The following is a 14,043-nucleotide window of genomic DNA, read 5'->3' as shown; positions in this document are numbered from 1 at the left end:
GCTTATTCGATGTTGCAGATTGTGGAAGACAGTTGATGCAACATGTAAAGGGTTTTCTGATTAAAGCATGTGGCTTTAATATTTGTTTGCAAGAGTGTGACTTTGATATGTGTGTATAAGGGCCGAATTTGGATTTGCATCAAACCTTGTGAGTAGGTTTTGATTGGCAATCCTAGTAAGTGCTGGTGCGAAGTTGTCAAGTGGGTGTTGATGCCTCAAGGGTTCTACCAAGAATGATAATTTATAAGGTATGAGTTGAGGATGCACTAATCATATATATGGTTTGTTAGATTCTTTCTATGCAGGATTTTGCTAGAAGAATGTGGAAAACAAACGATACATCTTCATGCTTATTGAAAATTAGTTGGAGGTTTTATTATAACTGATTATTGTCTTGGCATACATGGGTGACATTATTTCACTATGGAGAGGGCTTTGACTTGAAGAAATTCTCGGCTAAAATAAGTTTGGAGAGATTTTTCTTTGGAAACCGGTTATTGAAGAAGTCAAATTAAAAGAGGGGTAGAGAGAAAATCTAGTAGTAGATTTTCGCCTACAGCCGCACAGGGTTCATCAAACTGACGATGGGAGATTCAAACAAAGTCTGATTGCACTGAGATTTTGTCGAGAGGGTTGGTAACTCATTCCTCTACATTTTCAACGGTCGGATCAATGTTTAGACGTCTCGAAGTTTGTTTTTCTGAGGCTTAAAGTGTCTGCCTAATTTTAATTTTATTTGACTTATTTGGGACCAAAAAGTTTGTATCCTTTTGGTTATGACCTTATCTTATTGGAAGAGCTAATCAAGATGAAGACTGTGGGAAATCCTTTAGGCCAAATTGTAAGATTACATTGAGTTGGCGGGTGATTAAGGATTGAAACAATTCCAGCTAACACATATTATGAATGAAAGACTAGGAAGAGGAAGACTAATGAAAGACACTTTTAAGTTGAGGTGGAGACATCTTGAGAGCAACTCTCAAACGACCAAGAAAAATCATTGCATTATTTTCTAATATGAGAAGATAAATAAAACCTTGAGTGAGATTCATCGTCTTGAAAAATGGGCTAGATGGGAGACTAGGTTAATTCGAAGGTGATGATTTTGTTACTTCTTTTGTTCTATCTTAATTGTCTATATATTGTGGATCATAGTTTAGATGAATGAGATGATTGAGACCTTGAATGAGATTCCTAGTCATGAAAAAGGGGCTAGATGAAAGGTTTGATCAATTCAAATGGAAGGATATTCGAATTCTTTCAGAGAAACTATAGATGATCATTTGAAGCATTGATGAAGACAATTGAAGAGAGATAGTGAATCTTGAAATAATATTCTTGGATTGCTAAGTGTTTTTGGATTCAAGAAACTAGCAGATTGCAAACTAATTTGTTCAAGGAGAAGTATGAGGTTCAAGTTGATTGAGTATGCAACGTTCAAGGCAAGATGAGTGACAAATACTTTATCAGATCTTGAGTTAGAGAAAAGAGATGTCGTGATAACCTAATTTATTTGTTATGAAGTAGACGATAAAAGTTCGTCTTGGGTTTTCTCGTTTTTCAATCGATATCTTATTTTGAGAAAGTAGGCGATGAAAGTTCGTTTTGGGTGTTCTCAGTTTTCGATAAATATCTAATTTTTGAAAAAGTAGACGATGAAAGTTCGTCTTGGGTCTATTCGGTATTTTGGTTTCAGTCGATTGTTGGACTTAAAAAATAAGACATTCAGTTTGTGGCAAACAAAGGTAAAGATTTGTTTAACATAATAAAGAATTGTTAATTCTAGTTTCCGCATATGTCAACAGGTATGAACAAAGATTGGGAAGAGTTGTTGAATGTCTCTCAGCGTTAAAATAACGTGGTTACCCAAATTTATTTGGTGTTATAAACTCTATGATTTTATCTTCTAAGGGCTTTTTGAGCGGAAGTGGAGGTATAATAATTATCTCGTGAATGGCTCGAGTAGTGAAGATTGATGTGTGGCTCATAACTTTTTGATGGCGCGATATACGTGATGGTGGAGTTTGTTATTCTTCAAAGGCTCTTGAGTGGAAGTGGAGGTACGATTCTTCAAAAGCTCGAGCAAAGGTGAAGATTGAAGTGTTGAACCCACTTATTTCTTGAGTGGAGTGGAGGTGAAGATTGATGGGTACGGCTCGTGTATTTCCTAAGGGACGTTGTTAGATCTAGGATGCCGCTGGAGGACCGGGGTTGGGCCGGTTAGCGGGTTTCACTCAAAGGGTGGTGATTAATCCGGTTAGAGATTAACACCGGGGTTTCAATACTACACAAACTGTCACAAACCCTTGAACTAGGTTCAAGCGCGGAAGATGTTTATTTCAGGTTGAAGCAGCACACTTGTATGATAGGCAGAACCGGTTTCGGATGATGAAGGTTTGAAAAATTGATGGGTCGGTTTTTGTAACCTGGCGGTCCGGTTTGAATAGAGTTAAATAGGTTAGAGCAGTGTCAGTCGGTTAGAAAATGGAACCAGCAGAAAGTAAGTAACAAGACAGATTTTATGGATGTTCGGAGATAAAGCTCCTACGTCACCCATTCCTCTCGAAACCGCGAGAATGATATTCACTAAGGAATACAAGTACAATCCGATCGAGACTTATTTCCTGCTCGATAACACTCTTACAATTTACACCGAAATTGTAAAACACACACACTTCAACTTTAGCACTTAGGCTTTCTCTAGAGATAGAACACACTGTTTTTCACTTGTAAATTAAATGCTTTTAGAATCTCTTATTGTCCCACATTTACTCTTCTTCAACTTCCCCTTTTATAGATGAAATATGCCAACGGTCATATTTCACTTCCTTGAATCTGATTGGCTGAGCAGAGGTTCAGAGGTTCAGTGATTCAGTGATTCAGACCCTGCGGTCATCTTTTCAGACCTGACGGTCAATCTCACAGACTTGACAGTCTGTTCTTCCGGTGTGTAAGACAAACCTGCTAGGTTTGTCTTTTACTCAATATGGACACTGTCTGTTAAACAGTTGTCTGTACTTGGAAGATCTCCTTTCTGACTTATCCCGAAGTGGAAAGATCCTATAGGACTGTCTTCTGCAGCCTGCAGACTTTCCTCAGACTTGTATGGATATGGAAGTGTTCAGTCTGTTCCTTTGTTATCATTCTCAACAGATACCCGAATTGTCTTCTTGTACTGGTCGGTCATTCGACTTAACCGGATGGCTTCCGGTGTGAGTGGTTTAACCGGACATCTTCCGGTTATTCCTCTGCCTTGTGGATGATTGGCTGTCTGATGTTTCCGGTTTTAAGCTTTGGCCGATCCTTTCTTTGTGCGGTCATGTTCCGAATGTCCTGTTCGGTTTAATAACTTGACCGGTCCGGTTCCTTGTTCCTGCATGGAAGGTTTATTTAAGTTAAGTTATGTGAACCGGTCTAATTTTATCTAACAATTTCTCTCTTTTTGATTATTTTATTTAAAATTATCAAAACCATGTAAGTTTGCAAATGTAGGCCGGTTCTTTCTTTGACCGAATTTTTGAAACTGACTTGGGAGAATTTTTCAAAAAATTTTGGAAAAATTTTGAGAAAAAATTTGGAAAAGTCTTATCTTTTTATCTTATCAATTTCTCCCTTTTTGATTATTTTATTTAAAATTATCAAAACCATGTAGAAATGCAATTGTAGGCCGGTTTCAAAAATAACTTTATATATATAGATAGATAACCGAAAATAGTAAAATGTTATATATAAATACTGAGATAAGCATAGTTAAAAGAAAGGGAGCCCCTATTCTAAGTCCGAGAAGTCGTAGCTGGCCATCAGATCCTTGTTCCGCTTTTTCTTATCCGGTCTTGAGACTCGTTGTCTTGTAGACCGGTGCTCTAGGTGCTCTTCATCTTCATCTTCGTTGTGAGTAGCCTGATCCGGTTGACTGTCAATAACCGTGTCAGTGACCTCATTCAGCAGCCCGATTACTTGGTCCTTCTTAGATGGTTTTCTTTTCCGCTTTGCCGGTATCGAAGAGGAAGTGGCCGCCGTTTTCTTCTTCTTGTGAGCGGTTGCGAAATCTTCGAGCCCTTGTTTTTGTGCATTTAGCCGCTCTACATCTTCTCGTTGCTGAGCGGCTACGGACTCTTCAAGTCCCGGATATTTAACCCTTGTTCTTCGTTCGCGCTCGACTCTTTCTTCTTCGGTGAGTTGCGGAGGCTCCTTCTCTCTTCTCGCTTCGTCGTCCAGCGCATCTTGGACTTCCTGAGCCGCTCGGGCATTTGCCTCCACAACCGCTGCATCCGCACTCAACTTGGCCTTGAGTAATTTATCAACTTGTGCGGTCAGCGCCTTGAGGTCAGCCTCGAGTTTGTCGTTGCGGTCTTCAAGACCCGCATTTTCTTTTCCAGTTCCGAGACCTTGCTGAGTGTCGTGCCGACTAGATCCTCAGTGACCTCTCTTAATCTTTGTTCGGTCTCTCTTTTAAGCCGATCGAAGTCATTCTTTATTCCTGAGTTGTCTTCTTCCAAGGCCGCAGTTCGCTTAAGATGGTTGTCGCGCAAAACCGCTTCTTCCCGGTAGTCAGCGTCGATTTGTGAGAACCGGTCATCTGTCATTACGAGCTTATTCCTCGTATTGTTGGCGAACCGGAGTGCCATGCTCACGGTTCTCTGCATCCTCTCCTCTAACGGGTGAACCGTTGAGTCTGCAAATTCTTGGAGAAGGATCTTGACCCATTCTTTTGTAATGCCCGGTTTAGAGACTCCCGGTTGTTCATGTTGAAGTTGCCCGGTGAGAGGAGGCTCCGCCCTTTCATCGGTTTCGTTTATCACCGAGTTCCCCCGAGGAGGTGTAGCACCATGAATTTGACCCTTGTCGATTTGAGGAGCTAGAGAGTGCGGTATTTCGCGTTGTCTGCACATCACCTCCAGCCGGTCAATTTCTTCAACGAGTTCCCCTCTCGCTTTCTCAAGTCTTTCTAACACCAAGGGCGTTAAGGTATCCTCCGTTGTTCCCTCTTCGTACCTTTCCTTAATCTTCCGGATCCGTACGGTTAGCTTCTGTAGCCGGGCTCGCGGTCTTATGATGGCGGTTCGGCCTAAAGCTTCGTGAATGGTTTCCGCATTTGTGAGGCTCATGACTGCGTCCTCTATCTCCTTCATTCTTTTGAAGCATTCTTCGTCGGTGAAGCCCGGTAAAATGTGTTTAAAAAGTTTGCTGAACCGGTACTCGTGCCATTCCCGGTATATATCGTCAACCTTTTCAGCTCGCCGTGCAATGACCTCCAGGATTTGGCGCTATAGTATCGGCCTTTGTCTGGTCGTCCTCCTCCTCCTCTTCACTGTTTTCTTCATCGGCCTCTTTGGTCTCAGGATTTGCGCCCGTACCGGTATTATCGGGACTTGGGCCCGAATGCTCTTCATCATTCGGTCTTTCTTCATCGGTTTTCTCAGATTCGGTTCGTTCAGATGTGGAAGCCGACTCTTCCTCTTCTGTTTGTGATGGCGGTTCCGAGAATACTATCTTCTCTTTGCCCTTGCTTCCGGTCTTTTCTTTCGCCGGGGCCGATTTCTTGTCGGTTGCCTTCTTTCGGCCACCTGTGGAACCGGGGGTCGGCTGCTTCCTCTCTAGGAAGTGTTTGGATCTTATCAACCTTCTTGTTGGGATGATGACACCGGGACCGATGTTGAGGTTATGGTGAAGCAAGATTTTACCAAGAGGGATGGCGTATCCCCATGACCGGGTTGAGTCCAGTTTCACCATATCCTTCAAGTTGTTGAATACTTCCTTTGTCCAGTTCACTTTTGTGCCTTCTATCAGGCCGACTAGCATCCCGATTTTGGCCTTGGTGAGGCTGTTGTAGTTTCCTCCTCTTGCCTGAACCGCCTTTGTGAAGATATCACAGATCGGTATGTACTCCGGTCGCAGTGTTGCTTTGTTACCGGATACTTTTATCGGTTCCTTAGTCGCTGAGAGTATCTGGCAAGCTGCTTCGAACGTTGTTAGTTCTATATCCGATGATGCATCTTGGCCGTCTGTTGGAAGGCGTAAGCTCTCTGCAACCGATTCCTCGGTTAGCTCGAATTCAGTACCGCTTACAGTCGCGGTGATCTTGTCGCCAGAAAGAGTTGCGGTGTTGAAGAATTCTTCAACAGCATCTCTATATAGAATATGGGGACCGCCGAGAAAGTACTCAAGTCCGGCCTCGACTACCCGGTTAATAACTCCTTTTGCTGCAGGCGTTCCCTTCTGTCGGATTTCCTCGAAATCCACCTGAGTCATGTGTTTGAACAAAACCGAGTTGCGCCCCATCTTAGAGAGTTGAGAGAGTTTGAAGAATATAAGAGCAGATAACCGCTTGAGATAGTTTGAGAGCTTAGAGAGAGAAAGCTGTTTCGCGTGAGAGTGAAATGAAGTCGCCGAGAGCCCCTTTTATAGGTGCGGTTTGGAAACCCAACCGTCCCATCAACATTTGGCGGGAGTTTTCCCTCCAAACCGAATAGGCGGCAAATAGTGGGCGGGAAACCAAAGGCGGTAATCGAATAGGCGCCAATCTGTGGGCGGTAAACCAGCAGGTGGGAAATTTGAGCGGGAGATTTGGGCGGGAAATTTCCCTCCAAGATTTTCGCTTTCGACTTTGATGACGCAATCTCCTTTTGAAACCAATTGATGCTGCGGTTTTCTAAAGTTAACCGGTTATTTGAGTAAGCAGAATTTTGCAATCTTTTGAGTTTAAGCGGTTTTTCTTTGAGACCGGATAGAAGCGCGGTTATTTTGACAATGTTAACCGGTTACTTAGATAGATATTCAGAATATTCAGATGACCCGGTCATTTAAACTTAAATAGAATTGTATTGAATAAACATTACAGAATAAAAACCGAAAGATAGATCGGTGGGAAAACAAACATTCATAAGATGGAAAGATACAACTTATGTAATAACCATTTTAGAAAACCTTTCTTCCACCGCATCTATGTCAAGGATGTTTGAAGGGGATGCTGGTGTGCCCGGTCCAAACTCAGGCCGGTACTTGAGAATCAGCTTACTTATGTGAGGAGCATAACCGAGACCTCTTTTGGTTAGCACCATGTTTTTTAGGTTTTGAAAAATAACCGTTGACCAGTTGATGATTGATTTACTAACAATATGGGTCATGATGTTGTATGTGTTCTTAGAGTACCGCTGATTTGGAGATTGACAAAGGATAGACCGGGTCACAATCTCAAGAAGGAGCTGAGTGTGATTAGCGAGGCGGGTTTTTAACCCATAGTTTTCCACCGGAACAACGGTTCTAGAGAAGAGTAGTGCGTGATAATATGCCTCACTTCCCTCCAGAGTTGGAAAGTCAGAGAATCCTTCTGTGGGCAAGTTAAACAAGTTGGCAAATTCGGCCTCATCAAGCTAGAAAGTATGGTCTCTCACCGTAGAGACGATGTAGTTTCCCCTGATGCAAGCGCTTCTGAAGAAGGCCTTGACATCCTCAATCAGAAAATCAGAATGGGACCGGATTCTTCGAGAAAGGTTCGAAGGCCGGTGTCGATGAGAGATTCAAACATGATCTCCTTCCCATGATTTCCGTCCCACTCTTCCATACATGATTCGAAATCGACGCTCAAAAAGTTTCCTAGAGTTCTGCTCGGCATGATTCTAAGTTTTGATGGTAGATAGAGAGGGAGTTCAAGATTTGAGGTGTGTTAATTTGATTAGGAAAGCTCTCTTTATATAGATCCGGTTTTGGAGGGAAAGTGTTAGCATTAAATGTCAGTTTTGTCTTATTGGAGAAGAGAATCTTTATGTTTCCAAGGTTCATTGGGAATAGGCTGATTGCGGAGCCCGAGGTAGGATCTAGGACGCCGCTGGAGGACCGGGGTTGGGCCGGTTAGCGGGTTTCACTCAAAGGGTGGTGATTAATCCGGTTAGAGATTAACACCGGGGTTTCAATACTACACAAACTGTCACAAACCCTTGAACTAGGTTCAAGCGCGGAAGAGGTTTGTTTCAGGTTGAAGCAGCACACTTGTATGATAGGCAGAACCGGTTTCGGATGATGAAGGTTTGAAAAATTGATGGGTCGGTTTTTGTAACCTGGCGGTCCGGTTTGAATAGAGTTAAATAGGTTAGAGCGGTGTCAGTCGGTTAGAAAATGGAACCGGCAGAAAGTAAGTAACAAGACAGATTTTATGGATGTTCGGAGATAAAGCTCTTACGTCACCCATTCCTCTCGAAACCGCGAGAAGGATATTCACTAAGGAATACAAGTACAATCCGATCGAGACTTATTTCCTGCTCGATAACACTCTTACAATTTACACCGAAATTGTAAAACACACACACTTCAACTTTAGCACTTAGGCTTTCTCTAGAGATAGAACACACTGTTTTTCACTTGTAAATTAAATGCTTTTAGAATCTCTTATTGTCCCACATTTACTCTTCTTCAACTGCCCCTTTTATAGATGAAATATGCCAACGGTCATATTTCACTTCCTTGAATCTGATTGGCTGAGCAGAGGTTCAGAGGTTCAGTGATTCAGTGATTCAGACCCTGCGGTCATCTTTTCAGACCTGACGGTCAATCTCACAGACTTGACAGTCTGTTCTTCCGGTGTGTAAGACAAACCTGTTAGGTTTGTCTTTTACTCAATGTGGACACTGTCTGTTAAACAGTTGTCTGTACTTGGAAGATCTTCTTTTTGACTTATCCCGAAGTGGAAAGATCCTATAGGACTGTCTTCTGCAGCCTGCAGACTTTCCTCAGACTTGTATGGATATGGAAGTGTTCAGTCTGTTCCTTTGGTATCATTCTCAACAGATACCCGAATTGTCTTCTTGTACTGGTCGGTCATTCGACTTAACCGGATGGCTTCCGGTGTGAGTGGTTTAACCGGACATCTTCCGGTTATTCCTCTGCCTTGTGGCTGATCGGCTGTCTGATGTTTCCGGTTTTAAGATTTGGCCGATCCTTTCTTTGTGCGGTCATGTTCCGAATGTCCTGTTCGGTTTAATAACTTGACCGGTCCGGTTCCTTGTTCCTGCATGGAAGGTTTATTTAAGTTAAGTTATGTGAACCGGTCTAATTTTATCTAAAAGACGTGAAATTCGTCAAGGTGGAGATTTGTAATTTATTCATCACATCTCAATAAGCGCGGTATTCGTCAAGGTGGAGATTGTTGGGTTTTGGGCTCATATTTAATTAGAGTTTATATATTGTAATTGGACTTTAAGCCTTTTATCGGGCTTTAAGCCTTTATTGGGCTTAGAGTAATAGTTTAGTCTTTTGACTTTTGATGTACTCCTATAAATAGAGACATTGTAACTTATGGTTACTTGGACCATTATTCAATTGAATATCAATAGAATGGACCACTCCACGAGGATGTAGGCATTGTTGGTCGAACCTCGTTATAACTTGTGTTTTTTATTATTTTTTACCATTATATCTTTATATATTCTTTTATCGCGTGTTTAGATTAAATAATTTCTAAACAGAGAGGCAGTTTGAGCTTTGAGCGGAGATGAAAGGCCGTTGCCGTTTGAGTTTTGAGAGAAGATAGATTGAAGAGAGAGAAAGTTTGAGAGGAAATGAGAGAGTTTAAAATGAGGGAGAATTATCCTACATGAAAAAAAAAAATTATTTTTTAACCTACGTGTCTGCCAGCAGGATTCGCTGACGGATTCGTTCCCCAACTTGTATCATGTCTCTTTATTTATTTATCCAAGAAAATTGTGAAATATATTATTGATTTTTCTAAGAATAAAAGAAAAAGTTGAGATAAAGGATAGCTGGGTGGAGTAGATCCGTTTAAATTCCAAACTGATTTTGTACCGTTATTTTGTCTATTTTGAACCGCTATCCGGTTTGATCATATGCTTATGAACCGGAATTCCGACGTCGAACAGAAGCTAAGTTAGGTTAAAGATTACAAAGATTCAGAATTTGAGAATCAAGATTAATCATCGTTCGATTCCCAATCATTCTCAGGTATCTTCATCGACTTTCATATAATGTATAACTTCTCAATTTTGCAAATTTTTTCGTTTGATCTTCTATTTTCCCTTTCTGTTTCTGTGATATTTCGGTTAATTTCAGATTCTAGAGTTTAATTTTCGCCCATTTCTTCTATTTTGGATGTAATTCAACTCTTTCGTTTAAAGTCAATCATAGGTTTTGTGGGTATGTTTGATGAGACATGGATTGTATAACAACTCTTGAGATTGTATGTTTGGTTTTTAGATGCCAAGTGATCCTTCTAACTTGGATACTTGTTTTAGGATTTTGGATATTGCATCATCTGAAGGAGAAGAATCGGATATCGGTTCGATTAACATGCAAATGGAGCCACAAAATGCCCCTAATTGTGAGCCACTGGCTTTTTTCAACTGTAAGTCATGTGTCAATCATGAGAGTATTCTAGTTATAGAGAAAGATGGTGCTTGTCATATGATTGCATCGTCTCAAAACCCTGATATTCAGAAGCCAGGTATAACTTAACTTATGAGATACATGATTTGATTTTGCTTCATTGAGTGCATTCTGTATATTAGTTTTTTGAGTTACATAATGCAGTAAAAAAGAAAACACGCCAGTGGGCTGCCTGGACTCGTCAAGAGGAGGAAAGATTCTTTACTGCACTACGACAATTTGGCAAGGTATCTAGCTGATGACATTTTTCTTTGTGAATTCTCATAGTTTTCATATGATATGGTCTGGCTTATCTATAATATGTTGTTTACACAGAATTTTGAGAAGATCACCTGTCTTGTTCAGACCAAAAACAAGGATCAGGTGAGTTGTTTCGGATGTTCTAACCATGCTTCATGTGGTTATTTCATCTACAAATGGTCTTTCTGATGATTATCTTTTTTAAATTGGTTTCTTGTAATGCTCAGGTCCGACATTATTACTATCGGCTAGTGAAGCGCATGAACAAGCTGCTTGGTCCAGGGGTTTGCCTTGATGCTAAAAACTCAAAAGATACTAATGCTGCTATGCTTCGATGGTAACTGACTGGACTTCACTCATTACCTTTGCATAAGGGATTCTTTAGCAAAAGTTAAAAAATCTAGGTGAGAAAGATTTATTTTCTTTCCTATAGGTGGTCTGTCTTGGAAAAGTTTAGCTGGAAAACCTCAAAGCTCCATTTGAAACCTCGGAGGTTCAAGATATTCGTGGAGACATTGGTTAGTTTTTTGTAATAATGTTCTACTATATTCCATTTATTAGGGTTTTCTGTAATAATGAACTGAGATATTAGTCTTGGAATGAAGGAGAACCAACTCTTGAAAGACCAAAGAAAAGGCAGGAGGAGAAAGCAATCTGACCAAGAAAGCTTTCCTCCTTCAGTTCCTTCACTTGCATCAAATCACTCCAGAGTATTGGGACATGATAATCATTCTGGTAAAGTCGTTGTAGTTGATACTCGAAACATTATTAAACCTGGAGTAAAAAGATCTTCAATAAGACTCAATGCAAATTTGAGAGTCAATCGGAGCAACTGCAAAGGTGATTCTATCCCAGTCAAAAAGATGACACAACGGAAGAAACCGAGTAAGCTCTTTATATGCTATAATAACTTACTTAAATTTAGGTTATATCTGGAGTGATAGAATTGGTATAAGAATTAGAATTATGATTTAATTTTAGTTTTTCCAAACATAGGAATTGAATTGGAATTTGAATTATAACTATTATTTTTCAAAAAGAAAAAGTAATTAACTCTTGTTTGCCAATTGTTGGATGATGATCAGGTATTGCTTCAACTGCTTCATATAAGAAATGGGAGAAGGCAGCAATGGCAGGAGTTTCACTGGTTGCAGATGCCGCTGAGCATCTAGAGAAGGAAACTGTTGATAAAGAGAATGCAGGTGTCCACTCCACAGTAACTAGTCTACCAAGTAATGAATTTGAGAATAAAATATTACAAATGTCTATCTCAACTTTGTAACGCTATCGCGATTTTGCAATTTCTATAGGGAAAGAGATTTGTGATTGTGCTGGAAAAGATGGTACTCTTGTGCAAGTTGATGGACCAAGTATGTTCAGTTTTAGTAATGTACGAAGTACTGCCAAACTTAAACTTCAGCTATTCCCAGTTGATGAAGCTACAAGAAGAGCCTTGGAAATGGTAAGTGGAAATAACATTAACTAGATTTAAAAATTAATTGTTAGAATATACTTGAAGATAAGGATAGAATGAGGATATGAGATGATCATCTTCTTACAGGATAATCACAATCCACATCTAGAGCTTACACTCGGGATAAGAAAGAAAATTTCGTCTGTTTTGGAACATCTGAACCGGAAATGGGGAAACTGTAGCATAGTAGCCTCCGGAGAACTAGTACTTTTCCCTTACAACAACGATCAAATAGAGAAAACGATGAATGATCATCATCAGAGATGGAGTCAAGATTCAGTACATTGTGCTGGTGATATACATGGCTTGATTGGTAGCCCTCCAGTTTTCCGCTTGAGGTTTATTTTAGGTCTTTCATTTCAATTTTCCAGAGTTACGTGAATTCATCACTACTAATTTACTTCTGTTTTAAAAGGTATGGCTGGATTTCCAAAAATAAACCAGCGTCAACAGAAGAGGATAACAAGGTAAATTGTATTTTACTTTATCACAGCTAAACGATATGCCTCATTACGAACCAATTCTATAGAAACAAACAAAGCCCTTACTTTTTTTTGTTCAGGACAATTGGGGATTAAGGAATGAAACCTCCTTGTCAGTTGGGGAATGGGCAGATAGTCTTACTAATATAAGTGTGGGAGATTTACTATCAGAGGTGGTGTTTGAAGATGTAATTTCAAATTATGTTGATCGGCCTCAATCTAGAAACTGTCAAAACCTTGAGGAGCAGTTATCCTTCAACTGCGATTCGTTTGATGCTGCAATTGCTGCTCATGTGCAAAAATTTCATCAGAAACAAACTAATTTGGAACATTCAATCTGGGATGCTGAAGAAACATGTGATGCATTCTCCTTCCGGAAGAATTCGTTTTCTCCTCAGAATTATGGAGAGATTGGTGGAGTCAATCAATCAGGATCTGACATGCTTTCTGAGGTCACAATAGTAAATTTATGCTTTTAGAAGATAAGAATTAATAATTGTGATAGTAAAGCTTTTAGAAGATAAGAATTTATAATTGTGATAGTAAATATTTAAGGCTTTTGGTGCAGGATTTGGTTAATTTGGAGAAGCTTTTAGATGACAAATCTGTTGATGAACATATCAATTCTAATGGAAAGTCTGCTAATGATCGCGGTTTTGCAAATGAAGATCTCGTAGACGATTGTCCGTTAGATTCACCCATAATGGAGAGTTCTTCAAAGGATCTCAATGGTCTTACTGATATATATTGGGTAAATAAACTCGACCTGATTTTGGGTTTTTTCAGAAAATATCTCTATCTTTTTTCATCAAACAAGATTTTGATTAAACCCCCACACATTAAACGAGCTCATGTGATGATAATATATAATCTTTAGATGTGTAACGGATACATTTGCATTTTTTCCCTTGTGACAGCCTGACTCTTTAGGACCACTAGAGTTGGATTTTTGCCCTTGTGACAACCTGACTCTTTTGGACCACTAGAGTTGGATTTTTGCTCGTCAAGATACCACCACAATGAAGATGTAATCTTGAGCAATAGCCTTGGCAGCATGAACAGACTTCTTCTTCAAAACAGTACATAAGGAACAACACAACACTTGGAGTTGGAGCTCTTTTTGCCCTAACTTTGTTTTTGGGTGACAGTAAGAAGAGAAACGAAAAACCGATGATTATAAAAAAAGGGTCATGTCTACTCAACTACCGATTTCTGCTATTTTTGTACAAATGATAAATCTCAAAACTCATGTTTTATGAGGAACAACTGTATAACAAATCTATAATCAAATCATTTGGTCTCTTGGGCCCTTTCACATGGGATTGTTTTCAAATAAACTTTGGTGGATATGTCAGCATCAAACAGTGACAGATCTTGTTTTATTTGTAGAATTTGATGCACAAGCTGAAGATGTTTGTGATATAGTGATGTCAGCCCACGACCACCACTCAT

General features: G+C 40.0%; 1 protein-coding gene across 3 annotated transcripts; it reads left to right on the top strand.

The window, feature by feature from the left end:
* The first annotated feature begins 9,814 nt into the window (after positions 1-9,814).
* On the top strand, positions 9,815-14,002 carry LOC124920152 (TSL-kinase interacting protein 1-like). 3 transcript variants are annotated; one of them, XM_047460570.1, is made up of 14 exons: positions 9,815-9,954; positions 10,271-10,453; positions 10,540-10,622; positions 10,711-10,758; positions 10,863-10,972; positions 11,069-11,153; positions 11,241-11,520; positions 11,721-11,837; positions 11,946-12,097; positions 12,197-12,447; positions 12,525-12,576; positions 12,672-13,043; positions 13,160-13,342; positions 13,556-14,002. In XM_047460570.1, exons 2-14 carry the CDS (start codon positions 10,300-10,302, stop codon positions 13,676-13,678), a joined length of 2,010 nt encoding a protein of 669 aa, XP_047316526.1. In that variant the 5' UTR covers positions 9,815-9,954; positions 10,271-10,299; the 3' UTR covers positions 13,679-14,002. The 3 variants fall into 3 exon arrangements, with proteins under 3 accessions (XP_047316526.1, XP_047316525.1, XP_047316527.1); XM_047460569.1 differs by having other exon boundaries at positions 11,721-11,867; XM_047460571.1 differs by having other exon boundaries at positions 11,721-11,867; positions 13,509-14,002.
* Positions 14,003-14,043: the final 41 nt, after the last annotated feature.

This window comes from Impatiens glandulifera, chromosome 1 (assembly GCF_907164915.1).
Source record: "Impatiens glandulifera chromosome 1, dImpGla2.1, whole genome shotgun sequence".
Taxonomy (NCBI): domain Eukaryota; kingdom Viridiplantae; phylum Streptophyta; class Magnoliopsida; order Ericales; family Balsaminaceae; genus Impatiens; species Impatiens glandulifera.
Note: the sequence above shows the minus strand (reverse complement) of the source record. Positions and strands in the feature narration are given on the sequence as shown.